The 27,707-nt window shown below is 42.7% G+C and overlaps 1 protein-coding gene across 4 annotated transcripts; it reads left to right on the top strand.

Moving 5' to 3' along the window:
- The first annotated feature begins 343 nt into the window (after positions 1-343).
- On the top strand, positions 344-27,707 carry TGFBR3L (transforming growth factor beta receptor 3 like). Of its 4 annotated transcripts, XM_077262457.1 has the most exons (10): positions 344-511; positions 1,043-1,119; positions 7,597-7,736; positions 9,289-9,371; positions 10,281-10,409; positions 11,440-11,745; positions 19,850-19,988; positions 21,043-21,075; positions 25,168-25,278; positions 25,352-27,707. In XM_077262457.1, exons 1-10 carry the CDS (start codon positions 494-496, stop codon positions 25,372-25,374), a joined length of 1,059 nt encoding a protein of 352 aa, XP_077118572.1. In that variant the 5' UTR covers positions 344-493; the 3' UTR covers positions 25,375-27,707. The 4 variants fall into 4 exon arrangements, with proteins under 4 accessions (XP_077118572.1, XP_077118570.1, XP_077118571.1 ...); XM_077262455.1 differs by having other exon boundaries at positions 25,168-27,707; XM_077262456.1 differs by lacking the exon at positions 21,043-21,075 and having other exon boundaries at positions 25,168-27,707.

Genomic DNA, 27,707 nt, shown 5'->3' with positions numbered 1-27,707 from the left:
CATCAGAAGAACATCTATGGCCTCATCAGGAGCATGCTCAGGCGTTGTAGGGAGGTCATACAGGCACGAGGAGGCCACACACACTACTGAGCATCATTTCCTTCTTTTGAGGCAATTAAGTTGGACCAGCCTGTGATTTAATTTTCCACTTTGATTTTGAACAACATTCAAAATCCAGACCTCCATGGGATATTAATTTTGATTTGCATTGATCATTTTTATATTGTATTGTTCTCAATGCATTCCACTATGTAATATATTTCATTGTGATATCTAGGATGTGGTATTTTAGTGTTCCATTCATTTTTTTCATCAGTGTATAAAGTCCATATTTTCAGAAATTATGGCTTTTTTTGCGCCATGTCAAAACCTGAGCTGTGCTGCTTGTACCTACATTTGCTTACAAGTAGATTAACTATGTTTTGTCTGTGTCTTCTGCCTAAATTCAGGACAAGGCCACTGAATAGTACATGGTTCGTAAGAGGAGAAGGGGATGAAGGACGGTCCACAGGTAGGGAGATGTAGGCGTGGGCTGAGTATAGACCTGGTGCCAGAATTAGGTTAGCCGACAGTCAGACTTCTACAGTGTGGCAGTGATAGTCTGCAGCTCCACTAGACCAGGTAAATGGCTGCATCATGGGATATCCATCAGCTATTAAATTTAATGGAGATTCTGTAGGTTTAGCATTTAAAGGAGCTGTCAAGTTAAAATCATCTTCACATTTATGAAGTCTGTGATGGATTTCCAGAATGAGAAGACTTTATAGATTAAACCCCTTTGGCACTGCTCGGAGATTTCTGTTACTACAAATGTAACACAAGATTCTAAACAAAGATCTGTTCAAATTGACACCATTGTTCTTTTCAGTAACAGAAATCTGTGTAAAAAAGAGTTCAAAATCAAAGACTTTGTGTGTTTTACGTATCAGAAGATATTTTGGAAAGATGTGATATCAAGAAGATTCAAGAGTCTATTTCCAATCGTCAACACTTAATCTGCTGCAAGATTCTAATTTTTGTTGTTTTTTTTTTCCTCCCATAGAAATATTTTTCCATCCAGAGAAGCTCCACCGATGCATTTACTTCTCATCATGTTCTTGTGTGTCGGGTTAGTAAAAGGTATGCTTTTATTTATTGCCAACTATGTGTGTGGATACAGATGTAGCAGAGTGGAATATAACGGCGGCTAATTAATATTCCTCAAGGAGACTGTTGGACTGTTAAATGGCGTTAGGTTAAGGTTAAGTTCCCATCTCCGTTTTAGCCCAGTTCCTCCCAAGCGCTGGAAAAAGGGATTTGGATATTTGCACTGTTAGGATCATTGACTTTTATAATTCAAATGGAGACACCATGCGCTCTGTCGGACATCATTTTATTATATGGGGCGAGCACCAAGACATGGTCAATTACTTTTTTAACTTATTAAATTGTCTCTGCGCAAAAAAAGAAACACCTTCTGAGTAATGGTCAACCCATTTAAGTAGCAAATTCAGCACTGCTATATCTGCACCACTTGTGAATGGTACTAAAGATAGTTCTGCTTCCCTGTCTCTTTTTCCTGTAAATAATATAGGTACAGATCGTACTGCCTACCTTTTCTATCCCTGCAAATGATGGCTATATAGTTATTATTGCATCACAACTTGCTGTGTAAATTATGTCAGTACAAAACATACTGCCTCCCTCCCTGGAAATGATGTAGAAACATGTAGAACCAGGTAGTACTAACTCCCTGTCTCTCCCAGTAAAGGATGTTGATGCAAATAGTTCTGACTTTCTTGTTGTCCTTTTAAATGGACACAGATAGTACTGTCGCCCTCTCCTTCCCGTCTAGAAAATGTAATACTTCAAATTATGCAGCCTCCTTGTCTCTCCTATTAAATGATGTAGGTCTAGCTAATATGGACACCCCATCTCTCCAAGTAAAGATTGTGGGTTCAAACTGGAGACTTGTCCAGTGCCCACATCTACAAAGGGGGCCCCTGCTTTTGCAGTTTTTCCATGACCTGAATGGAAGTGATGTATACAGCAGTCTAAGTGTATCATATATAATGTACACAGCAGTCTGTGTACCTCATGTGCTGTATATAGAGTAGTCTAAGTATATCCTGTGTGATGTATGCACCAGTCTGTGTTTCCCATGTGATGTATATACAGCAGTCTCAGTGTCTCTTATGTGATGTGTATACAGCAGTCTGTGTCTTCTGTGTGATGTATATACAGCAGTCTGTGTCTCCTATGTAATGTATGTACACCAGTCTCAGTGTCTTCTATGTGATGTATATACAACAGTCTCAGTGTCTCATATGTGATGTATATACAGCAGTCTGTGTCTCTTATGTGATGTATATACAGCAGTCTGTCTCTTCTTTGTGATGTATATACACTAGTCTCAGTGTCTCCTATAAGATGTATATACAGCAGTCTCAGTGTCTCCTATGCGATATATATTCAGCAGTTTCAATTTCTTATATGTGATGTATACACAGCAGTCTCAGTATATCCTAAGTAATTTATACAAAATGTAGGATAAAAACAATGAGCAAATACCCGGCAGTAAGATAAATACAAAAATAGTAGTATATCTAAATAACATAGGGTACTTAGTTTACACTATTTTGATTTGATGATTATACAGCAGTCTCATATGTAATGTATAAACAGAATCCGTGTCTCCTATGTGATAAACATACACCAGTCTCAGTGTCTCCTATGTGATGTATATGATGTATACACAGCAGTCTCCTCCTATGTGATGTATAAACAGTATCAGTGTATCCTATGTGATGTATATACGCTAGTCTCAGTGTCTATGTGATGTATATACAGCAATCTCAATATCTCCTCTGTGATATATATGAGGTATACACAGCAGTCTCAGTATATCCTAGGTAATTTATACAAAATGTAGGATAATAACAGTAAGCAAATACCCTGCAGTAAGTAAATACAAAAAATAGTAGAGAATATAAATAATGTAGTGTACTTAGTTTACAATATTTTGGTTAAGTGATATATGTACACCAGTCTCAGTGTATCTATGTGATGCATACAGCAGAGTCTCAGTATAACCTATGTGATAAATAGATTTTCTTGTAAAGTAATCATACACTGTGAACTTTTCCACGTTTTTTCACGTTCCTGACGAAGGAAAGTGTTTTCCGAAACGCGCGTCGGGGTGCGCGGTGTCAGGACCTGGCGTTCCTCCTCACAGGTAATTTACAGATAGAATACCTCAATATTTCCTTTGCACTCAGCACTTTTTTTCGGTGTGTTCACTTTGCAGCTACATGCTGCTTTCATGAGTGGTTCTGCACGCATTGAATGGTGTGCTTTTATAATTTGTAGTCTCACACACTACCACCATATAGCATTCATAATTTTTGCACTTATGCACTTTAATGCGTTTTTATTGAGTTGAAATCCTAGGTGGTCACCGTTTATATATTTTTTTACTTACTTTTTAAGTAGGTTTCTATCTGTACCAACCAAGATTGGAGGTCACCATATATTATATTTTTTGTTAAAATATATAATTTTTTTCTATTGTCCTGAAATTAAATCGCGTACTTGTTTTTATTGTATATTTTATTGCAAATTTTATGTATATATAACCTTTTTTGTTTTGCCACTCACTGTAATAAAGGCTATTTTATATCTATCTCCTGTGTGGGTCAACTCTTTCTGGCATTCCATGTCTTGACTGTGGCGGTTGAGTCAATACTTTGTAGAACCACCTTGCGCTGCAATTACTGCTGCAGTCTATTGGGGTTTATCTCTACCAGTTAGCTCATCTAAAGGTGACATTTTTGCCCATTCTTCTTTGCACACTCCATCTAGCTCAGTTAAATTGGATGGAGGCGTCTGTGAACAACAATATACAAGTCTTGTCACAGATTCTGAATGGGATTTAGATCTGGACTGTGACTGGACCATTCACACACATGAATATGCTTTGGTCTGAACCATCCATTGTAGCTTTGGCAGGATGTATAGGGTCGTTGTCCTGCTGGAAGGTGAACCCACGCCCCAGTCTCAAGTCTTTTGCAGTCTCTAGCAGGTTTTCCTCCAGGATTGCCCGGTATTTAGCTCGTTCCATCTTCCCATCAACTCTAACAAGCTTCCCTGTCCCTGCTAAAGAAAAACATCCTCACAGCATGATGCTGCCACCACCATGTGTGATGGTGGGGATGGTGTTTTCAGGGTAAGGTGCTTTCAGGGTAAGGTGCATTGTTAGTTTTCCAACAAAAATGGAGGGCACCAGTAGATGAAAAGGGATCACCCTGTGTCTATTCAGTTTAGGTCTTTTGTTGCTCTGTATTTTTTGCCACACACCAGCACTTCATTACATTCAGTCAGACAGGTTACTAAATACTCTGTTTTATTTAAATGCAATTTTTGCTCTTAATTTACTTAGTTACAGCAGGGTTTTTCGCTCATTTTTTCTCTTGCAGGTTTTATATGTTTTATGGCCAGTGTGAACATGTGTTTATGAGCTGATGTGTACCAACTCAAGTCAAGCTCAATTTTTGTGTTTTTTCTTTGTATTATTGGATTCTGTGCAAGGCGGGGTGTGGCCTCCCTTTTTCTGAGCTAGAAATTGTATATAAGGCTTCCCTAGACTGGTGTTTCACTGGTTGGGCTCGGTCCTTTTGTCTGACCTTGTTCACATTGAAGTCAACATTGACACATGGTAAGGTTTTAATATTGGACAGTGTAGGACCATCCTGATCAGAGTTACCTTGTCGTGGTGGGATGGCTTTTATGCTATTTTTGATCAAGAACAGTATTACTAAAAACTGTGTTATTTAAATGCACTTTTTGCTTTTTATTTAATTAGTTACAGCAGGGTTTTTGCGCATTTTTTCTCTTGTAGGTTTTATATCTCTAATATTCTCACACACACTTGTGAGGCCTTCACAGAACAGCTGTAATTATACTGAGAATAAATTTCATGCAAGTGGTCTCCATTTAATAATTGTGACTTGTGAAGGCAATTGGTCACTCAGGATTTTATTTAGGGGTATTAGACTACAGGTCCGGGCCGGCATCAACATCCAGCGCACCAGGTCAAGTGTCAGGGCCCGGACAAAGGGCGGTGGGCCACTCGCCTTTGGGGACATTGGTACTTGATGTGTGGGCCCCGTGAGTCGGGGGAGGGGTGGCCATCACAATTATCAGTTTTTTTTATTAATAATTAGAAAACCTTGTATCATTTCCTTTACACTTCACAAATATTACTTTGTGTTGGTGTTCACATAAAATCCTAATAAAAACACATTTAGGTTTTTGGGTGTAACATGAAAAATTGTGGAAAAGTTCACAAGGCATGAATACTTTTTTAAGGCATTGTATGTACATATACAGTACAGACCAAAAGTTTGGACACACCTCATTTAAAGATTTTTCTGTATTTTCATGACTATGAAAATTGTAAATTCACACTGAAGGCATCAAAACAATGAATTTACACATGTGGAATTATATACTTAACAAAAAAATGTGAAACAACTGAAAGTCTTATTTTCTAGGTTCTTCAAAGTAGCCACCTTTTGCTTTGATGACTGCTTTGCACACTCTTGGCATTCTCTTGATGAGCTTCAAGAGGTAGTCACCGGGAATGGTTTTCACTTCACAGGTGTGCCCTGTCAGGTTTAATAAGTGGGATTTCTTGCCTTATAAATGGTGTTGGGACCATCAGTTGTGTTGTGCAGAAGTCTGGTGGATACACAGCTGATAGTCCTACTGAATAGACTGTTAGAATTTGTATTATGGCAAGAAAAAAGCAGCTAAGTAAAGAAAAACGAGTGGCCATCATTACTTTAAGAAATGAAGGTCAGTCAGTCTGAAAAATTGGGAAAACTTTGAAAGCCTCCCCAAGTGCAGTGACAAAAACCATCAAACACTACAAAGAAACTGGCTCGCATGAGGACCGCCCCAGGAAAGGAAGACCAAGAGTCACCTGTGCTTCTGAGGATAAGTTTTTCCGAGTCACCAGCCTCAGAAATCGCAGGTTAACAGCAGCTCAGATTAGAGACCAGGTCAATGCCACCCAGAGTTCTAGCAGCAGACACATCTCTACAACAACTGTTAAGAGGAGACTTTGTGCAGCAGGCCTTCATGGTAAAATAGCTGCTAGGAAACCACTGCTAAGGACAGGCAACAAGCAGAAGAGACTTGTTTGGGCTAAAGAACACAAGGAATGGACATTAGACCAGTGGAAATCTGTGCTTTTGTCTGATGAGTCCAAACTTGAGATCTTTGGTTCCAACCACTGTGTCTTTGTGTGATGCAGAAAAGGTGAACGGACAGACTCTACATGCCTGGTTCCCACCGTGAAGCATGGAGGAGGAGGTGTGATGGTGTGGGGGTGCTTTTCTTGTGACACTGTTGGGGATTTATTCAAAATTGAAGGCAAAGAGTGTGCAAAGCAGTCATCAAAGCAAAAGGTGGCTACTTTGAAGAACCTAGAATATAAGACATATTTTCAGTTGTTTCACACTTTTTTGTTAAGTATATAATTCCACATGTGTTAATTCATAGTTTTGATGCCTTCAGTGTGAATTTACAGTATTCATAGTTATGAAAATAAAGAAAAATCATTAAATGAGAAGGTGTGTCCAAACTTTTGGTCTGTACTGTATGTTTTGCCATATTACTTTATGCAGTTATCCTGCATTAGATTTATTGTACCCTGTATAGTTAGTTTGCTATTAGTTGAGTTACTAAAGCTCAGGTAGTAGTGTTGAGCCTGATTGTTAGGTAATCCCTGCATCTACTCTACAGTATATAGATGCCATTCAATCAATTAGACAGCGTGATCTTCCACGCATCTGTGCAGAGTAAACTGTCAAAGTGCCGGGGCATGTTTACAGCCGCCTCTCATAGTGAAGTGGACGGTCAAAGTGGCGGGGCATCAGCTGACACCTGCCGGTCATAGTGTAGTGAGCGGTGACTGAAAGCTGGCAGCTTCCAGGAGGAAATACCATATGTTAATTTTCTCCCTGTAGCTGAACTTTCAGTTAGGCGGTCAGGCAGCATTGTAAAGCAGATTAACCTTATATCTGCAGGGAAATGGCATTTTCCTAGTCCTATATCACTGTCTCTGCCTGCAAATTATGTAGGCACAGAAAGTACTGCCTTCGTGCCTTTCACATTGAATATTATTGGCACAGATAGCACTGCACAACTTCTATTTCCCTTTAAATGATGAACACAGAGAACATACTGCAATGATTTAAGCACAGATACAACTTAATCAATCTTCTCCAAGTAAATGATGTAGGCACAGAAAGTGCTGTCTTCTTGCCTTTTTCATTCACTATTATTGGCACAGATAGTACTGCCTTTCTGCTCTGTGAAAATTACATCAGAGCTCTGCTTTGGAGGTATGCATTAGGAGTATTTCCTGACATATACCTCAGACTTGTAAACCAAAATTTATGAATGTTTAGCATAAATACCATCAGACATTCTGGCACTGCGGACGAATGAGGGGCCAAAGCATGATGTGAACAGGACCTTAACTGGACCAGAGAGATAAATTTAATATAATTGACTAGATACACGAATATCACTTGGTCTTCTCTATTTTAGGTCCTCCGCCTTGGCTAAATCTCGAAGTTTCCAGAGCCTTCCGTTCAAATCATCTTTCACAGACTCCGTCTCCAGCTCCCATCCCTGTCACATGCCGGTATCCAAATGGCAAAATGGACACCATCTTGAAAGAGCGAGAAGTAAGTGACAGACGTCTGCATCATGCTTCATGTGGCCGAAGTTATGGGCTGAGGACAGGCCAGTCCTAAGGGACAATCGGTAGATAGTGAGGATTGGCTGCCCAGAGGCAGGGGGCAAGGCCTGAAACTATCTACCCACACTGAGTGCATGGTCTGTTGAAAGAGGAGCAAATGGACAATGCATTTAAATAATTTGAGGTTAAGCCAACACATTGGTAGCGTAGTGTACCCACCTTTTCGTAGAAGTGACGTTAGGACAGTGCCTTGGGTAACTTGGTTTTCTTGGCGTAAAAACGTGTTAATGAGAAGTATTTACCATGTTGCTGTATTGCTGCAGTAAAATAGGAGGGTCCTCTCAAGTATTGTAGGTCACCTATGTACCAGCAGACCTCAAGATAGACTGGGGGGCAGAGGAGGACCATGACCTGAATGTGTCAACACTAGCGATGAGCGAGTGTGCTCGTTACTCGAGATTTCTGAGCATACTTGAGTGTTCTCCAAGTATTTTGGGTGTGCTCGGAGATTATGTTTGAGTCACTGCAGCTGCATGGCTTGCGGCTGCTAACAGCCTGAATACATGTGGGGATTGCCTGTTTGTTAGGGAATCTGCTCATGTTCAGGCTGTCTAGCAGCCGCAAATCTTACAGCTGCGGCGACTCAAACATAATCTCCGAGCACGCCCAAAATACTCGGAGAACACCCGAGCATGCTCGGAAATCTTGAGTAACGAGCACACTCGCTCATCACTAGTCAACTCCTGCCCGCGGAAGCAGTGCTTCATTCATTCAAGGCCCATTCTTAGGACCTCTTGGTCATCTACTGTACCACGTGACCCACACTCTGACGTCCTCCAACTTTGGCAGTGGATGTGGTCCCCTTACTTCTTAGGCTCCTATGTGGCTGCACAAGTTGCACCTATGGTATGTCCACCCCTGCCCAAAGCTTCTTCAGTCAGGGGGACCTCAGCTGTAAGTCATAACCACCAAACGTATTGTCCCACTTTTTGTGGACAGTAATCATCAAGAGGACTGCGCCTCTCTGTGAGAAAAATCCAGCTACTTGATTGATAAAATAGGTGTGTGTCATTCCATTGACATTCCATTCCTTCCTTTAAAAATTTATGAATCAGACTGCCCAAATCTACAAATACCTCAATTTGCCTAATTAATATATTTATTTTAGAATATTTTGGTGGAACGCCTGCCAGGGCTGTGGGGTACTCGGTACCGGTTCTGGTACTTAAAGGAATGTGTCACGGTGGCGGCGATTCGGTCCATGGCCCTGGGTGCCCATGTTAAGGGAAAAGTCTTAAAAGGGGTTTGTGAAATAAAGTTTGTTTGTGACACCACCTGTGGTATTCGGTCAGGGATGACCGACGCTGCTTAAAGGGGTCCACTGGGGTGATGTTATGGCAGCTGGGATGGTATGGCTTCCCACAGGTGAAGCTGGGTACCCAGGGCTCCCGGTGTATAGATAGAGATGGTGGGTGGTGTAACAAGAAACGGAGGACACAGGTTTGCAGTCTCTTTACCTGGTTTACTGATGAATTCAGGCAGCCACAGTCGAGGGTACCAGATCACGGATGCAGGTGGGGTCCGGCCGGCTTGGAAGCGAGTTGGGAGTCCCTCTTTCCAGGTGAGGTTGGAAGCCCTCCTTCTAGCGCTGTGGTGTAGTCCCTTGCCTTAGGCCTCACACAAGGTCCTCATGTGTTCTCTCTATCCTCCTTGCAGGTAGGACACTACCCGTACGACAGGTAGCTCGAGCCTTTTTACAGGATTTCTATTACGACCCGGGCTCTGTCCCCTCAGGTTTCTATTGTGGACAGGTGACTTGCAACCCAGCTGTCCTGCCGGTTTCTGCTGTGAGACGTAGAGTACTTCACAACCCCGGTCTTCCGGCTACTGGTATCTGCGCTCAGCAGGGAGGTAGCCCAGTCACAGCTATCCCCCTAGCTCTTCACTCTCCTCCGCTTCACTTCTCCTTCACGCTCTCTACAGCTTGTTCTGCTTTCCTTTCTATCTCTTCCCTTTCAGGAGCTGCAGCACCCTAGTGGCTGCATGGCCCCTCACGTCCTCTCTCCTCTGTCCCTCTGACAGACTGTCTGACTTCAGTTTCTGTCTCTGGCAGACTGGCTAACTTACCCTCCAGACCAGAATATATATATACTGTATATAGGGGAGCCATCCATATGCTGGATCAGAGCTCCCCCTTCTGGCCTGGAGTATGAGCATGTTACATGTTTGTGATTACCTGATAAAAGAGATCCTTCATCGCTTCCAAGCATGACATCACTCTCCCTGTGAGGAAAGCAATGCCACTATAACAACCAGGAACCTGGGGTGTTATAGTGGCATGGGACTATATTTGTTGGATTTTGGGGCAAAGTACCACCAAAACCCTATAAACAGTGTCAGAATAATGATGCCACTTTTTTATTTTACTGTAATTAGGTCCAAAATCCTTTGCGCTATATATAATTTCATAATTAAATTAATTTTCATCAGTTTGTATATTGAGCATTTTTTTTGTTATCCATCACTCTAGGTCCCGTGTACATCAGAGGGCAACGTTTGGGACTCTGTGGTTGTTCAGTTGGTGGTTCGGGGTCCAGACAAGCAGTGTGAACATGGCAGCATGTGCAGCGTGAAAGTAGGAAGCAAGCTACAAATTGAGGTCAGGTCACTCATATGATCTCTTATATGAAATTTCCCTATAGTAAAACAGAAACGTCAAAGCACAGTGCAAGAAGTGTTGTCATAGGGATATTGGAGTGAAAATGATGAAGACCGCAGAGCTTAAATTATAAATTTGCACTTTTACATCTGTGCACCCCATTTTTTAAAATGTATGATGCTGTGGTGCACTCGGCACTTTTTCATGATACCAGGGATTGTTAAAGTGTAAGTATGAAAAATATTTTTATTTCATGTCCAAAACTCTGTGCTGATTAATGGATTCCATATCTTTGCTGCAGACAAAGCTTTGTTTTTCTGCCACGGAGCTCCACATTCTCTTTTTTGTTCCCCGCACCCAGCCACAGGATTACATAATGAAATTCTGTCTGACTGTAGCCACCACTAGGGGGAGCTCATTTCACCTCTTTTGGGGCAACCGTTCAAAACTGCATGGAAATGTGGGGTGTAAAAAAAAAAATCATGGCCGATGTGTATAACTGATTGTAGGGGTGAAATTCTGTATCAGTAAGTCAAGTTTTGGATTAGGAGAGGTTGCAATGTATACAGCTTCTTTTAATGGGATTTTCTCAACATCATCAACTGTTAAAATTGCAAAGTGCTTGTAAAACCAAGGAACTTTGCAATTTACCGCTTATTAATAATCGCCTCTGTTCTCAAGGACGGATGGATTTTTAATTGTATAGCTTGCTGTTCATTGCCTATGGTTACCTGCCTCCTCTGCCATCTATCAATGGTGGCCAGTGCAGTACTTCCAAGCTCTTTGCTACAGAGCTTGTAAGCGCTGATCAGTGACCCTATGCTCCTCCAAAGTTGCCTCTGCTAGCAACATAGGCTTGACCTGGCCGCTTTTTTAAACTGTCAATCAAAAGTAGCGCACCAGCCCCCAGCAAGCAGGAAGCCAGGGGAGTAATGCGCTCCTGAAGCGCTATGTCGAGGTAACCCCTTTAAGATTAATAATAAATCCATCTTCTGTAATATTAAATATTTCCTCCATTAATTACTCGTAGGTGTCTCTCTCCGCTGCTCCGCCATCTCTTGGTCTATCTTTGGCTCTGTGTTCTCTGTCTCCATCTTCAGATCCGTATAATTATTCCCATACCTTGCTTGTCGTGAACGGCTGCCCCGCTGAGGCGGGCGTGTCCTTAGCAATGGTCCCACCCCTGCCTTGCACCAACGCCTTACTGACGAAGGCCTTCGGCTTCCAGCTCGCCCCTTTCTACAACAACTCTATACAATTCCTGCACTGCAGGGTCCAGTTGTGCAATAGGGAGGCATCGTGCAGAGGTCGCGTGGGATCCCGAAATATTCCAGAGGTGAGTCTACAGGATCCCTTCTAGTTCTGTCGATGTGCTCGAAGATATTAAAGGGGTGGTCCGAAACGAACATTGATTTTAATCCTAAATGTCTATTTAATGTAATAATGCAATACACTAATGAGCAAAAGGGTAACAATGCGTTGAACTTTTGACTTTCCGGCTCCATATCTCACCATCCACTACTGCCTCAAACATCAGACTACCATCATTTTATAGACGATCATCTTGGCTATCTCATACATAAATTTGGCTTGCAAATATTTAGCATATGATCAGTTATGCAGATTCTTGTCATGTCACTGCATTGTTACTGTTTTAAATTTGTGTTAGTATTTTGTGAATCCACCTTTGTCTTTCATCACTACCTGATCCTCCTGGGCTGCTCTGGCTCGGATTCAAGCATGCTTCGTCTGAAATCTGATCCGAGGTCTCGTCTACACGTTCCCAAAGTTGGTGCGTACTGGTCGACTCGTTTGGATATTTATACAGTTATTTCTTCAACTTTAAAAACAAGTGTTCAATTGGGTTGAGATCTGGGGACTGTGGGGGCAAATCCTGCACCTCTACTTCATTGTCATTGAACCATTTCATCACCAATCTGGACGTACGTTTTGGGTCCTTTTCATTCCCATAGTACTCGAGTGTACGAAGTAACTTATCTTGTAGGATAGTCACTTATAGCCCAGCATAGAAACCGCCATAGATCTTACCACTTGAGCATTGAGACCACCATAGACAACCCCATATACTCAGGCTTTCTCCACTGAACTTGACAGTTCCTTCAGTTTCTTAATACGTTTGCCCCTTCTTCCCTTGTTTCTTCCAGACCCATTTCCACCCATCAGAACCCAGTCTGTTGACTTTTGTCTCATAACTCCAAATCACCCATTTCCAGTCTTATGTTTTTTTGCAAATTTGAGCCGACTTCTTATGACAATATTGAAGTCGAGGATCTTCACCTTCCTTCGGGCCACCATTCCAGACTTGTGTAATGTGTGTCGCACGGTGCTTGCATGGACTTCAGTGATCTCATTATTATGAAGCTTTCAAGCCACCTCAACTGCCGTGTTTGTCACTCCAGAACTGATGGACCTCGTGACGAGCTGACTTGTTGACTGATATTTTGCCTGGACGTCCACCTCTTGGCTTTTGAATGGATGGACGGACGGACTTCATTTTGACCTATAAAGGTCCACCATTACCAACATTTTTTATGCTTGATAAAGACCCACCGGGGTCGAAACGTCGCACCGTGGCTTAATAAAGGAATTCACTTTTGAACACCTTCACCTGGATTGGATGCTGTCCTTCCTTTCTTATGTGGTATGTTATCTTCCATGGGGGTCCAGTGGAACTAGGACGTGCATCCGCCCATCTGTTGTGCTGTCGGTCAGCTGCTTTATTTCTAAGACTGTGTTTGGACCCTGATTGGCGTGCACCGGATATATGATGGTTGAAACCGTTTTAAATCCAGCAATGGGTGAACTGGATGTTGCCACTACTTTTTCCTATATGGATGATGATGCCATAAGGATAATTTCAGGCACACAGACTAGTGCTGCATTTTTAAGTACTCCTTCAACTGATATGCTAAGGAGGAAATATGAAAATGAAAAGAGGAGATTGATCTCGTTTGAACTGCATGCAACAACATTGATTGAATATTATAAAGTCCGGAGGGTACCACGGGGGTTGCGACCCCATCTACGCCCGATCCTGATGGCGGATAATGCACAGTTTTGCACAAAATTCGAGTCCATAACAAACAAGTTTTGCTTTGATTTAATGCTTCTTAATATTGAATATTTGCAATTGGAGGCAAAGACCATTCAAAAAAACATTGGCGATTTAGAACAGCAATTGGCTATGCAATTGACGGCACAGGAACTGAGTTCATGTAAGACTGTATTGGAGGAATCCCTATTGAAATTTCGGAAGGATATTGAGGGTACAAAAAGGACATAATGGTTACGTGACACTGAGGACTATAAGAACGGTCGGGTCTTTTCCTGGCAGACAGGACAGCAACCATCTTCCTTTAAAAAACAAAAGAAATAGAAATTTCTTCCAGACCCGGAGGAGGAAGCGTACAATGGAAAGGAACCAACAATTTGGCTTCACTACGGGTGAATCAGATTCGGCTGATGATACAAATGCGGGTACGTCAACATCATCGCATTTTTTAGGGAGAGGTCCTGCCGAAAGTGCTATCCTAAGAGAAGGAGCCGGAGAGGAGGCAGGAAGCACAAAAGGAAAAAGACCCCCACAGAACCAGAGACAGACGCGCAATACCACAATGAAGTTGAGGAACCCAGAGGACAAACGGGTGACCAACAATTAACCGAAAAGACATTGGTGGTAAATATCTCTTCTGTAGTATTGACTGAACTAGAATTGAGAGTGTTGGAGAAAGGACTGTCGTTCTGCCCAACTAATGTACCTAATTGGTTTGATTTGGAAATTGATCTCTTTTCTTTTTTTAGAAGGTGTCGTCTTGCTTCATTCTTTTCTGATAAAAATAGTGTCAATGAAGGTGCTGGCCCTGTGACGGGCTTTTCTCTGCAAGGGGTAGGCTTGCACAATAAGAGCAAGTTCCAACCACCTGTTAATGATCATTTTGTAGAAGCATATATTCAGCTGGTTGAGAGGGACTTTGGTAACCTTAAAAAGAAGTTTAGTAATCGTGACCACCATAACCTGACATCTGAGGAGAAAAAAGCGGTTGATAACCTTTCTAAAAACACTGCCATCACTATCAAGGCCGCGGATAAAGGAGGGGCAGTGGTAGTGATGGACAGTGTTAAATACAAGGCGGAGATTATGCGACAGCTTAATGATGATGAGGTCTATTGCAGACTGTCTAGTGATCCCACAGCACGTTTCCAGGAGGAGCTGCGGTCTCTAGTCGGTGATGCCCTTCGGGAGGGCCTCATTGACTTGAAGCTTTCAGAATTCCTTGTGGTTGAATGTCCTGTTAGGCCCGTAATATATGTGTTACCCAAGATCCACAAGGATTATTTTAATCCACCGGGGCGCCCGATAGTGTCCGGTAGGGGCTCTATTTTCAACAAGGTGGCTATTTTTTTGGATAAGGTCCTACGTGAATTTGCTGTTTCTGCTAGATCTTATATACAGGACACGAGTGATTTCCTGGATAAGATTGAACAAGTATCTGTGACCTCCAGTACCATATTGGCATCTTTTGATGTCGTCTCGTTGTATACCTCCATCGAACATGATAGGGGCCTTGATGCCGTCGGTGTGGCGCTATCAGGCTCGGGCGTGGGACGGGACTGTGCACGGCTGGTCCTCTCGCTGCTGGGGTTCATCCTCAGGAGGAACTACTTCCTCTTTGGGGATGATTACTACCTGCAGCGACGTGGCACCGCCATGGGGTCCAACGTTGCACCCACTTATGCTAACATCTACATGGCGGTGCTCGAGGACCGGCATGTGTACAGTTCCAAGTATTGGCCCCATGTCCGGGCCTGGTGGCGCTACATCGACGACATCTTTGTGGTCTGGGATGGCAATGTGACGGAGTTGCTCGAATTTCAGGGGGAACTCAATGACATTTTCCCGGAATTGGACTTTACTCTGACGTATTCTTCGGAGCGGGTCCAATTCTTGGATACGATGGTGTACAAAGAGGGGTTAACTTTGAAGACAGATTTATACGTTAAGGAGACTGACAGGAATAGTTTACTGTGTTTCAATAGCCACCACCCCAGGAAAATGGTGGAATCCTTACCGTGGAGTCAGATGGTGAGGGTGAGAAGAATAGTGTCGGATGATTCTTTTCTTGATCCCAGACTTGATGACATGTGTAGTAAGTTTATTGATAGGGGTTACCCAGCTAGCGATGTGAGGATCTTTAGAAATAAAGTTAAAAATGGGACTCGACAGGAATTCAGAAATAAGAGAATCAAGAATGTTGACAAACGTATACCTTTTGTTTCTACATTTAATACTGCCAGTAGTCAGATTGGCGGTATTTTGAGGAGACATTGGCATATATTGCAGAAAGGTCTTCCAAATGTAGCCGAATTTTCACACGCTCCGGTCTTTTCATATAAACGAGGACGCAATTTTAAAGACAGGCTTGTGCAGTCCGATATAGGCCCTGGTAAGACTCTTATACAGAGGACCCTGGCCCCTCCGAGACAGGGGAATTTCCCCTGTCTTGGTTGTGCCTGCTGTAGCAACATGATTAAGGGGGATGTCTTCCATCACCCCCATTCGGGGAAGGAGATTACTATCAAAGGTAGATATACTTGTATGTCTAGTTTCGTCATATATATGCTAGTGTGCCCTTGTGGGCTAGTCTATGTTGGCGAGACAACGAAAGAGGTCAAGACACGAATAGGGAAACATAAGAGTACCATTAGGAATAAGATGTTAGAACTACCGGTCCCTAAACATTTTTGTGACAATAGGCATACTGTGAGCCAATTGAGGTTCAGGGTGATTGATGGGGTGCCACCACTTAGGAGAGGTGGAGACCGTACTTTGTTGTTGAAGCAAAAAGAATTGAGGTGGATCTCCAGGCTAGGCTCTTTGCAACCTGGAGGACTAAATATTGAATATAATCTCCAAATTTGTGTATCATAATTAGCTGTGACATTACCCTGTGACCTTATCGAGGTATAGGATTGTTTTTATTGGTTTTATATATTTCTCTTCTGTGTTTTTAGGTTTATACATACATGATCACCTTGATAGAAGATGCAGAGGCTGATGGCCTTTGTGAGTTGAATGTTACTCTATGGATTTTGTTTAATACATATGTCATCTTGCTTACTGGCCTACTTATGAAATTGTGATCTAATATGTGATTGATTATGAATTCACCAACCCTATTATAATATATGCTCTACCACTCCACTGTCATATGTGTTCCACTGCTATTGATGTTCATATACTATACAATCATCCAGGGGGCGCTCTCCATTATAGTGAAGCGTTTCTGTACAATGCTGCACATATTATGCCTCTGTGTAGATAGGTGATTCAGCGATCGAGCTGCAGTCAGATAAGGGTCCGGAGCGCATGCGCGGCTGTGCGGCGGTGGGCGTGCGTTGTCTCCCTCACCATGGTGCGTCATCAGTGATGTCGTGGCTGGGGGCGGAGCTATGTGCGTCCGCACGCTTGCACGCTGTTGTGGGACATCTGTTTACAGCTCCTGAGACCAACTGATCGATTGGAGGAAGTGCACATGGTGCCGGTATGAGCGGCTCATCTATTGGTTAGGAGCGATTGTTAGTAAATATGATACACTTGCTGCGGCGTGATTGGTGGATATGGTGAGCACTGCATTCTGGATGCTACGGGTGATTGGTGTGACATGGATTGGCTGCAGATTGGTGGTTTCCATGCATGTGTCCGAGTGCGATACCAGGTTAGACCTGATAGGTAAGATGTTGATGCACTGGATAAAACACACCCGATCATTGGTTCATGGTCACTATGGACACGTTGACGGATTTATAATGAGGCTGCAGTGGGTGTTTTTGTATAATATATTGACATATGTGTATTATTTTTTTGACTCTGCTCTGATATTTGATATGTATACAAGATGTGTTATATGTATGTACACTATTGTATTGTTTTTTATGATATTTATGATATTTATGATGTAGGTGGGTTCTTTGTGGGGATTGGTTTATGGTAATCCACTCCCTATAAAGGTCCACCATTACCAACATTTTTTATGCTTGATAAAGACCCACCGGGGTCGAAACGTCGCACCGTGGCTTAATAAAGGAATTCACTTTTGAACACCTTCACCTGGATTGGATGCTGTCCTTCCTTTCTTATGTGGTATGTTATCTTCCATGGGGGTCCAGTGGAACTAGGACGTGCATCCGCCCATCTGTTGTGCTGTCGGTCAGCTGCTTTATTTCTAGGACTTCATTTTGTATTCTTCCGACTGTCATGGTGCTCACATGATGCAGTTTGTCAATTTTCTTGGGCGACAGACCACTATGGATGAGCTGGATGATGCCCTTTCTCTTTTCTTGGGAACTATTAATGGCTGCTCCTCGATTCGAACCAATGACTTTCACTTGGGAATCAAACCTAATAACACACTGAGCTATAAGGGAATGTGAGAACAGGTTTTGATTTGTAGTATTCAGGAAGAAAAAGATTTTTCCACCACCAGGAGCAAAACAGTAACAATGCAGAGACATGACGAGAGTCTGCATAACTAATAACATTTAATAGTTGCAAGTCAAATTTATATATGACATGCAAGAAAAAAGAAGGCACTCACCGATCTAAAAGTTGGCAATCTTTATTCAATCTTCATATAAAAACTTCATGGCCGGGGGAGTGAGGAAAGGAGCTCATGCGAGCAGGAGCGAACGACGGCCGTTTCGCGCTGTGCTTGCGCTTCTATTATTGGAATAGTCTGCTTCATTCTGAAGAGCACCCGATCTGAGTATATGTGGCTGGCAGTATAATGACTGTTGATTAATACCTGGCTCCAGGAAGGAGCAGCCTTGGCTTTGTTCAGACAGTGCCGTTTTTTTGTCTTTTTGGTCTATGAAATTTATATATGAGCTAGCTAAGATGACTGTCTATAAAATGATGGTATAGCCTCACATTAGTGCAGTAGTGGATTTTTAAATATGGAGCCTGAAAGTCAAAAGTACAAAACATTGTTACCCTTTTGCTATACTTTATGCTTTAATTAAAAAGTCCCTACTGCTCCCTCTCTAATTTAACTGCTTTTTTTTTTACCTATTTCCATTTTGATGACTCTTTGTTTCAGAATTCCAAGTGCATGCTGGGATACGTAAACAAGACTTCATTAGAGGGCAGAGGCCTACGTTTTAGGGGCTGGGCTAGTCCGTGCTCTACTGAGCATGCACCTATTGTCAACTCTGATGTATACTCACTGGATTCTTCTTATTGGACAATATTCCTTTTAATGCACAGTGACAGTGCGCTCCCTTGCTGGTTCTGATGAGAAATGAGAAACTGGCAACAGAGCACACTGTCAGTTTGCAAAATAAAAAAAATAAAAAGTTGGCTTTAGTTACCACATACTGAAAACTACTGTAATTTTTGTTTCCAGTCAATAACATTGTATGAAGAGTTGTTGTTTTTTATTTTTTTTTGCAGGAAGAGCTGTAGTTTTATTGGGACCATTTTGGCGTCCAAATAACTTTTTTTTATTATTTCTTTCGTCTATTTTTGCCATTTCTATTTTTTTTCTGTTTTAGTGTTCACTATAAAATACAAGTATTTTGTTATTTCATTAATTTGGACAATTATGCAGTGATACCAAATAAGTATTTTTTTATGCAGCGATACCAAATATGTAATTTATTTTTACTTATTTACATTTTGCAATTTGGATATATATGCTACCACAAGTGTGAAAGCACAACCAACATTCAAAAGTGACCAAAACATCAGCCAGAAAGCATTGGTACAGATATGTGGTCTGTGGTCCCCACCTGCAGAACCACTCCTTTATTGAGGGTGTCTTGATAATTGCCAATAATTTCTATCTGTTGTCTATTCCATTTGCACAACAGCATGTGAAATTTATTGTCAATCAGTGCTGCTTCCTAAGTGGACAGTTTGATTTCACAGAAGTTTGATTTACTTGGAGATATATTCTGTTGTTTAAGTGTTCCCTTTATCTTTTTTGAGCAGTGTGTATGTGTATATATATATATATATATATATATATATATATATATATATATATATATATATATATATATATATTCTAAGATAAGGAATCGGCCACTCATGGACATACACGCGGCTTGCAAGCTATGCATATCTCCGCCCTATCGCTTTCTACTATATAACATACTGTATCCGTACCAATGAACGGGTTCTGCACCTACTCTAATCTGGAGAGGAGCATTCATTTGAATCTGTGTCCGGTGTCATTTCTTGATTGATGGATTAGATTCGGAGCAGGCAATCGAGGGTCTTGAATTAAGAGACCATCCCAACAGCTGCATAAAAAAAGACTTATTTGGTATCACTGCATAATTGTCCAAACTAATAAAATAACCTATTAATTAATAATTAACTCCCTGCCCCAGCCTTATTTCTCGCTTCATACTTTCAGTGTCACCATACTGAGGACCTCTGCACCCGCCTTGGTGCTGCTCCCTTGTTCTTGAGGCCTGAGCTCCAGCGCACAGTGACACAACCTCTGCTGGTCACCATTTCTGCTCCCACCCGTCCCCTGGTCCTGACCAGCACAGGTCAGTAATGCCCCTGTAAGAGTGGTGGGCTGTAGCATTGTGTTCCCACCCCTAAAGACACGAATCACGCTGTGCGGTATATAATAATGTGAATAGTATCATGCAGTTTTATATATATTCTGTAATGTAGAGAGTGTGATAACCATTGTTCGTATACTCGGCATAGTGTGCAGCACGGCTACAGGGAGTGTAAAGTATAAGATAACTGATATAATGCATAGGTTAGATTTTAGGACACAAAATAGAGACCATACGCTAAGATAGACTTTGGTAAGCAGTATAAATGTAATATGGTTACTGTATGCAAATGCCATGCATGTTTGAAAAGGTTTATCTGTCAGCTACAGACATAAAGTTCGGGACCAGCCCATGGTGGGAGAGGAAAGCCCCAGTAAAAGGGACTTCTTTATGATACAAGATAAGATAGGGAAGTACAGTAACCAAGTACAAGTTGCAGTGGACGATCATCTATTGTTCGGGGCAGTGGGAGGCCTTACTAGGATCCCTTGTGGATATTCCTGCAACAATGGAACTCAAGATTCGGTACAGATAGTGCCTTATCCTCTGGCGTACAGTGAGCAATGGATGTGGAACCGCATGAAGAGAGGGTATCGGATCATGGGTGTACTGCAGAATTGTATGGGAGATACCTGGGGCTGACGGGAGCAGTAAATATAGGGATAGTCCAGGAGGAACGGATACTGATGCTGAAGGTGCATTGTATTAAGGAAACAGGAACGAAGAAGCGTTGTGTTACAACATGATGAACTTGGACTGTCCAGTAAAGTTTTGCTTGTTGAAACAAATCGGGTGTCCCCGGCCCCGAGTTATGTGCGGCAGCTCTTGAAGATGGAGGCCTGGAGAAAGCGGAGGCCTGCGGCCTACAAGTGGATGTGATGTACCTCACACCGGACCGGGACATGATTTTCCTGTAAAATGCCAGAGCGTGGTGGATCAGCAGCTCGTCCGCGGCTACCGCCCTCGGTCACTGTACAGCCCCCTTATAATAGCAGAACTGAAAATGCTGCACACTCACGTCCTGTCTCTATTTTAGGTCACAAGAAAGTCCCAGTTTCTGATCATCAAGGTAAGGACGGACAACAAAAGTGCAAAAGTGGACGGAGTTTATTCAGAGAATGAATCTGATCACAAAAGGGAGATGGGCAAAGCAAATTTGTAAATACCTTGGTGTAACGGGTTGTTTTGGGGTATTTCTTATTGGTGTGAGGGTGGGACTTGTATATTCTATCATTTAGGACGATATCCTTGGTGCTAATTGTGCTTAAAAGTATTTGGAGCTGCCACCAGCTAGGGAGCCACACGAAGGGACCCACGAGCCACACGTAGCTGCCCACGAGACACACGTAAGGGCCTACGAGACACACGTAAGGGCCTACAAGACACACGTAGCTGCCCATGACACAAGTAGCTGCCCACGAGACACACATAGGGGCCCACAAGCCACACGTAGCTGCCCACGAGCCACAAGGAGGGGCCCACGAGCCACACGTAGCTGCCCATGAGCCACACGTAGGGGCCCATGAGACACACGTAGCTGCCCACGAGACACACATAGGGGCCCACGAGACACACGTAGCTGCCCACGAGACACACGTAGGGGCCCATGAGACACACGTAACTGCCCACGAGACACACATAGCTGCCCAGGAGCCACACGTAGGGGCCCACGAGACACACGTAGGGGCCCATGAGACACACGTAGGGGCCCACGAGACACATGTAGGGGCACATGAGACACATAGCTGCCCACGAGACACACATAGGGGCCTACGAGCTACACGTAGCTGCCCACGAGCCACACGTAGGGGCCCACGAGACACATGTAGCTGCCCACGAGACACACGTAGCTGCCCACGAGACACATAGGGGCCCACGAGCCACATGTTGGGGCCCATTGGTCTATACAGGGAGAAAAACAAGTGTTTTATTGGTCAAGAGCCAGTTTAATCAAGGGATCTGTGGACAACAAAACATTCTTCAGACCTCATGTGTTTATTGCACCACATTTTTTTTCAAATTTTTTTTTGTTGCCATAACTTAGTTTTTGTCGACTTTGTTGTATTTTTTGTGCATAAAATCAGCTTGGACAGTTAAATGCAGCAAATTGGATGTGATGTCATGAAAACCCCTGCCCCTCTATAGGCTTTTATGGGAAGCCTGAAAAACAGCAAACCGCATGTAAAGAAAGAACAGTTGTGTTTTTACCAGCAGAATCAAAACTTTTCTGTACTAAAAATAAGAAAAACATGAAAAAGTGCTGCTTCAAATCTGCAAAAAAAAAAAAAAACGAAGAAAAGCATCAATTAAAGAATATGACAAAAAAACGCAATAATCAGAGAAGATTGTTATTTTGTATTTTGGTGTGAACAGTTGCAGAAAACGTGAGGATAAAAAGCGGCTGAAAAAAAATACAGCGTTCATCCTACCCGAGATAAAAAATTTGTAGATTTTTTTTTTTTTTTTTTAGATTTTGATACCTACATTTTTTATTATTTTTGTTTTTTATGTCTCGATATCCTGAAACGCTTAACCTTATTTTTCCAATAATGGAACCACATGAGGGCTGAGGTTTTTTTTTGTATGGATTTGATGTACATATTTAAGCCAAGGGCTGAAAGATAATCTGTCAGCAGGTTTTTGTTATGTAATCCAACAGCAGTATGTTGTAGGGGCAGAGACTCTGATTCCAGCGATGTATCACTTAGTTTAATGGCTGCAACAGTTGTGATAGAATCACAGTTTTCTCTGCTGCAGATCTAGCAGTGCTCTAAATGCTGAGCTCTGTGTAACCCTGCCCACACCACTGATTGTATGTTGACAGCTGCCAATCAGTGGTGTGGGCGGGGTTGGACTAGGAGGCATGAGACACCTAGTCCCGTAGTGATAATCTCCTGCCGATAAAACACTGTATTGAAACAGCAAAACACAGCCCAGTAAGTGATATATCGCTGGAATTGGGGTCTCTGCTCCTACATTATGCTGCTCTCAGATTACACAGAACCTGCAGACAGATTCCCTTTGAAGGGACCTTGTTAAAAACTTATCACCTCCCCCAAGTCATGTATATGACTGTGTAGCCCTTGATGATAAGTAAAGCCATTTGATCCTTTTACGACTCAAAAGTGCGGTTTCAAAAATCATGTTTTAAGTTATGTCTGAAAGTGCATTGGGGCGTGTAGATGCACTTACAACTTCTAGGCCTCACATCTTTTCCTTCCTAGCAACACCCTCCCCTGGCTGATTGACAGGTCGTTGGTTGTGTATCAGTGCAAATTGTCTGCCAATCAACAAAGTGAGGGAGCTACTAGGTAGGAAATACAGTGCAAGGCTGAGAAGTGCACTGTAACTGTAAGTGCACCGTCACACCCCAATGCACTTAGTCACAACTTGCAATATTTTTTTCAGCTGATGGATAAGAACTTTGAGGTCATAAATGGATCGATTGGCTTATATTTCTTAAGGGTTACACAGTCATATAAATAATTTTGGAAAGGGGAGATAAACTTTCTGACATGTTCCCTTTAAGACACATATTTTAGAGCTGTTACAAAAAAAAAAATTATGTATATAGTGAGCTCCCTCTAGTGGTGGCTGCAGGCAGCCAAACTTTTATGTGTGCGCAAATGAAATAAATGGCGGGTGACTCTATATAGATGATGCACAAATTTACTCTTACTGCAGCGTGTAAAGCAGACCTGGGGAAGACACAGCAATCTCACCGTCCATCACTACACACCATACTTTATTTTTCCTGCTGTGTTCCTTTAAAACCCATCTCACAGTATTACTTCGTTTACATGTCAGTATTTTTGCGTATGAGCAAATAAGCGCACTGGATCCGATTTTCAACCACTTTTGGTCTTATCCTCAGTGTGACATCTGTTCTGTTTTTCTTGTATTTATGAGCTTGTTCACTTGCATGGGCGATTTGGTCTGCAAATGTGATTAGGGGTTCGCTCACCCCCCCGTATTAATTAGACGAGCGCTGTCCGATGTTTTACGAGGTGGCACTCGGACCAATGTTATACTATGGGGCAGGGCCCAGCAATGTTTTTCTCATTCTAGTCTATGGGTGCATAGTAAATCATCAGATTACACTTGGATGACATCTGAGTGCAGTCCGATTATCACGCACTGACACAATGGAGAAGATGGAGACATTTTGTTCTCCATCTTCTCACTTGTGCTATATGCTTCCCTCATCCGAGAGGATTGGATCACACAGTACTGACACTTGGCTCAAATTCTGACAGAAGTGTCATTTGTATAATCGGCTCAATTTTTAGTAGAAAAAAATTGGAGTCCGGCTCAACAGGACTGGATTTTCCTTTTCTTTTTATTTTCCAAAATAAAATATGGTGAGTACAAAAGAAAAATTGACATGGTCGACATGACCCAGTCGATGCGTTTCAACTGCACTAGGCAGTCGTACTCATGATTAACACTGCAGTCACTGTTGAGCCAGACTCCAATATTTTCTATCATCCTTGATGTGAGGCCGGAGCCTGGGCCCCGGGTGGATTAGCATAGAGCAACTGGGTGACCTGGAATCAAGTTTCTACAATTTTTATTTTAATGAGAGAATATACGGCCGTCTCACCGTAGCCTAAAAACAGATATTTCATTTTTTGTTGATAATCTGTCAAAACCCCATGTATGTGAAAAACGGATGTCCGAAGGAATTCATAAAATCAAATGGTTTATCCAGGACGAAATTATTTTTAAAAATAATGGGCGTGCGCTAGCAATGTGCCATCATTGAGTGACGGACCCTGGGCAGCTGTTGATGGAACGTGATGGCTGCCGTCATGCTGATTGACAGCTGGCTTCCCAGTTATGTAGTGGGTGCTGGCTATCAATCAGCATGACATCAGCAGTCACACTGCGTCAACAGAGCAGAAGAGAAGCTGCTGGTCTGTCCACTTAAGACGTCACTGGAAGCTGCAGAATCTCCAGCAGGAGCGGTCAGTGACTGCTCTGTGCCGGTAGAGATCTGTGCTGCGGTGGCAAGGACGGGTAGGTAGTTGGCAACTATCTACCTGTTAGTTCTTAGGTCCACAGTAAAAAAAAATATATATAGTCCTGGATAACCCTTTAGGTGCATGCGTGTCAAACTCATCCTATAATCTGAATTAAGCGGGGGTCAATATTCTTACAGAATCTGACGTACACGGGGTCGGAATAGCGGCAGCGGTTGGCGTCACCCTCAGCTCCTTCTTCGTTGGGGTGATATTGACAGCTGGACTGTGGTGTATCCACGGTAGGACAGGTGACTATAATTTCCTTCAGTATATATCCATCCTGACACTTCCATGTCTGACCATTTTGTGTCTTCTCTGCAGCCCCCGTCACTCAGACCTCGTGAGGACATCAGTAGGACTTCTAGCAATGATGAACGTGTGAAAGCAGTGACAGGATTTGGTTCTCTGCAGTGATCCTGCAATGCTCCTTCCCTTGTAGCTATAGCATAAAGCTGATCGTCTATTTCAGAGCACCTGGAACCTTAGTTTGTTTTTTTTTTTGTTTAAGTACTGAAAAAAAACATCCTAAACTATAAGGAATTAAAAAAAATGAAATACAAAAAGGGCGTAGTGACAGCTAATGACCTCACTGACCCATATGTCCGGCATGCCCCGGGCACCTTGCCATAATCTTTGGCGGCATACAGAGCCGAAACCACACGTCTATCGCGAGACGTTGAAGGTCAGAATGAATAACTTCTTGCAGCAGCATAGTCATAAGATCGCTAGAAATTGGCATAAATTACAGCCCAAATCTACATCTGATCATAGAAGATGTAGATTAGAATAATACTCTGTGACATCACTCTTTGCCGCTGATACATAGCAGCTTAACGGGGGTGACCTGTGAACAAAGTACATTTTAAATCAATAGATCTTGGAATTACAATAAGTTCCGCAATTAGATGTTTTTTTTCCTGTGCTGAGATAATCTTATATATGTGCTCCTGCTATGTACTGTGTAATGGCCGTGTCTTACCGTACAGGGACATGGTCTGTGCATACCACACCTAATAGGCAGGGGAGGAAGGAGAAGAGGAATCGCAGCTGATTTTTCTTCTGTGAGGTAAATTTTTTTTTATGTGAAGTAAAACATTGTTTTTAAACAAGCAGGAAAATGTTTTACCTCACAGAAAGCAGCATCTGGGATCTTATGCTGTCCTTCCTGCACGGTCAGACATTGCCATTACACAGTACACAGCAGGGGCACATTTATAAGATTATCTCAGCACAGGAACATTTCTTTTTAACACAGACAATAGTGGAACTTATTATTACTCCAAGATCTATTGATTAAAATGTACTTTGCTCATGGGAAAACCCTTTTTAACGCAGGAGAATGGGGGTCTCAATGCGTTTCTCAAGGAATCGCCGTGACAAGCAAGTCGAAAAAAATTAAACTGATTTCGACCTTTTTCAAGCTGCTTGCTGTGATGTTACCCTGGAGGTCGCAGTGCAATCCCATTCACCTGCATTACTGCATGAAGTCACAGCGGCCTCGAGTAATTTTTGGTCACGCGGCCTGTGTCGAGGTGAGAGCTGCCATGTAGTCACAGTCTTATTGTTTTGGCATATGGACCTTCTGCTGCTGTAGTCATAAGTCACGCCTGACAGGAACTCTATTTTCCACCCTTTACATACAGAATGTCAGTGAGGGTCATCCATGGAGGCATTGTCCTCGAAAGTAGTATGGTGTCGAGTGACGGCTCCATCCAGAGACCCATGAGGTGCCTACTTCTCCGCAGTACACAGCCAGTAGACAGGACACTTGTAGACTTGGTGAGGCGAGTGCGGGTAACTATAACGTAGCTCAGGGCCTGACCCATCCTAGCTGCGGTCATACAGCTGGTTCTGCCCCATGCAGGTTAATGTATCCCTGACAGTAAGCAGAACATAGAGAAGAAAACAGAGTTTATTAGTATCAATGTAAATGTATTTATTGAATAGAGTGAAGCTGTGGCCCCCAGGGGTCACTACAACGATCCCCCACTAAGACTGGATCCTCCGGCCACATGGGTCTTATCAACCAGGGGAAAAGTGCAGAATGGGTGCGGTGTATGGCACTATTATAACACGACAGGTAGAAGTTGACAGAACAGCAGAGGACTCTGGAAATCCCTTCAGTAATACAGAGCAAAACTAAAAAGGTGCAAAGTGTTAAATCCCTGTCTGCAGACCATTGCGTCTCACCAACCAGCCTACATATGGCAGCAGAAGGTCATCCTAATACCAGAGACCCCCGCATACAACCCTTCTCATGACTGAAGACCACACTTCATTCTTGTGTACTGCACGGAACCAAAGACCCCAAGAGCATCACTCCAATGCTTTACATGTCTGCAGAGCATTGAGCCAACACCCCATGACTACAACTCGGCTATTCCCATGTAGTCGGGCATCACTAATGTGCTTGAAAAGTCCTCAATTCCTCATGTGCCTTCAGAGCATCACTCCAGTCCCACGGCCCTGCAGAACATCACTCTACCCTGACTGTAAAGCAACTTCCTCAATCTCACAATCCCTACTAGTTGCACAATGCCTTATGGTCCTGCAGAGCATCACTCTAGCCGCACAATGCCTTATGGTGCTGCAGAGCATCGTTCTAGTTGCACAATGCCTTATGGTGCTGCAGAGCATCATTCTAGCCGCACAATGCCTTATGGTGCTGCAGAGCATC

Source organism: Ranitomeya variabilis, chromosome 5 (assembly GCF_051348905.1).
Source record: "Ranitomeya variabilis isolate aRanVar5 chromosome 5, aRanVar5.hap1, whole genome shotgun sequence".
NCBI lineage: Eukaryota > Metazoa > Chordata > Amphibia > Anura > Dendrobatidae > Ranitomeya > Ranitomeya variabilis.
This window is presented reverse-complemented; position numbering and strand designations above follow the sequence as displayed.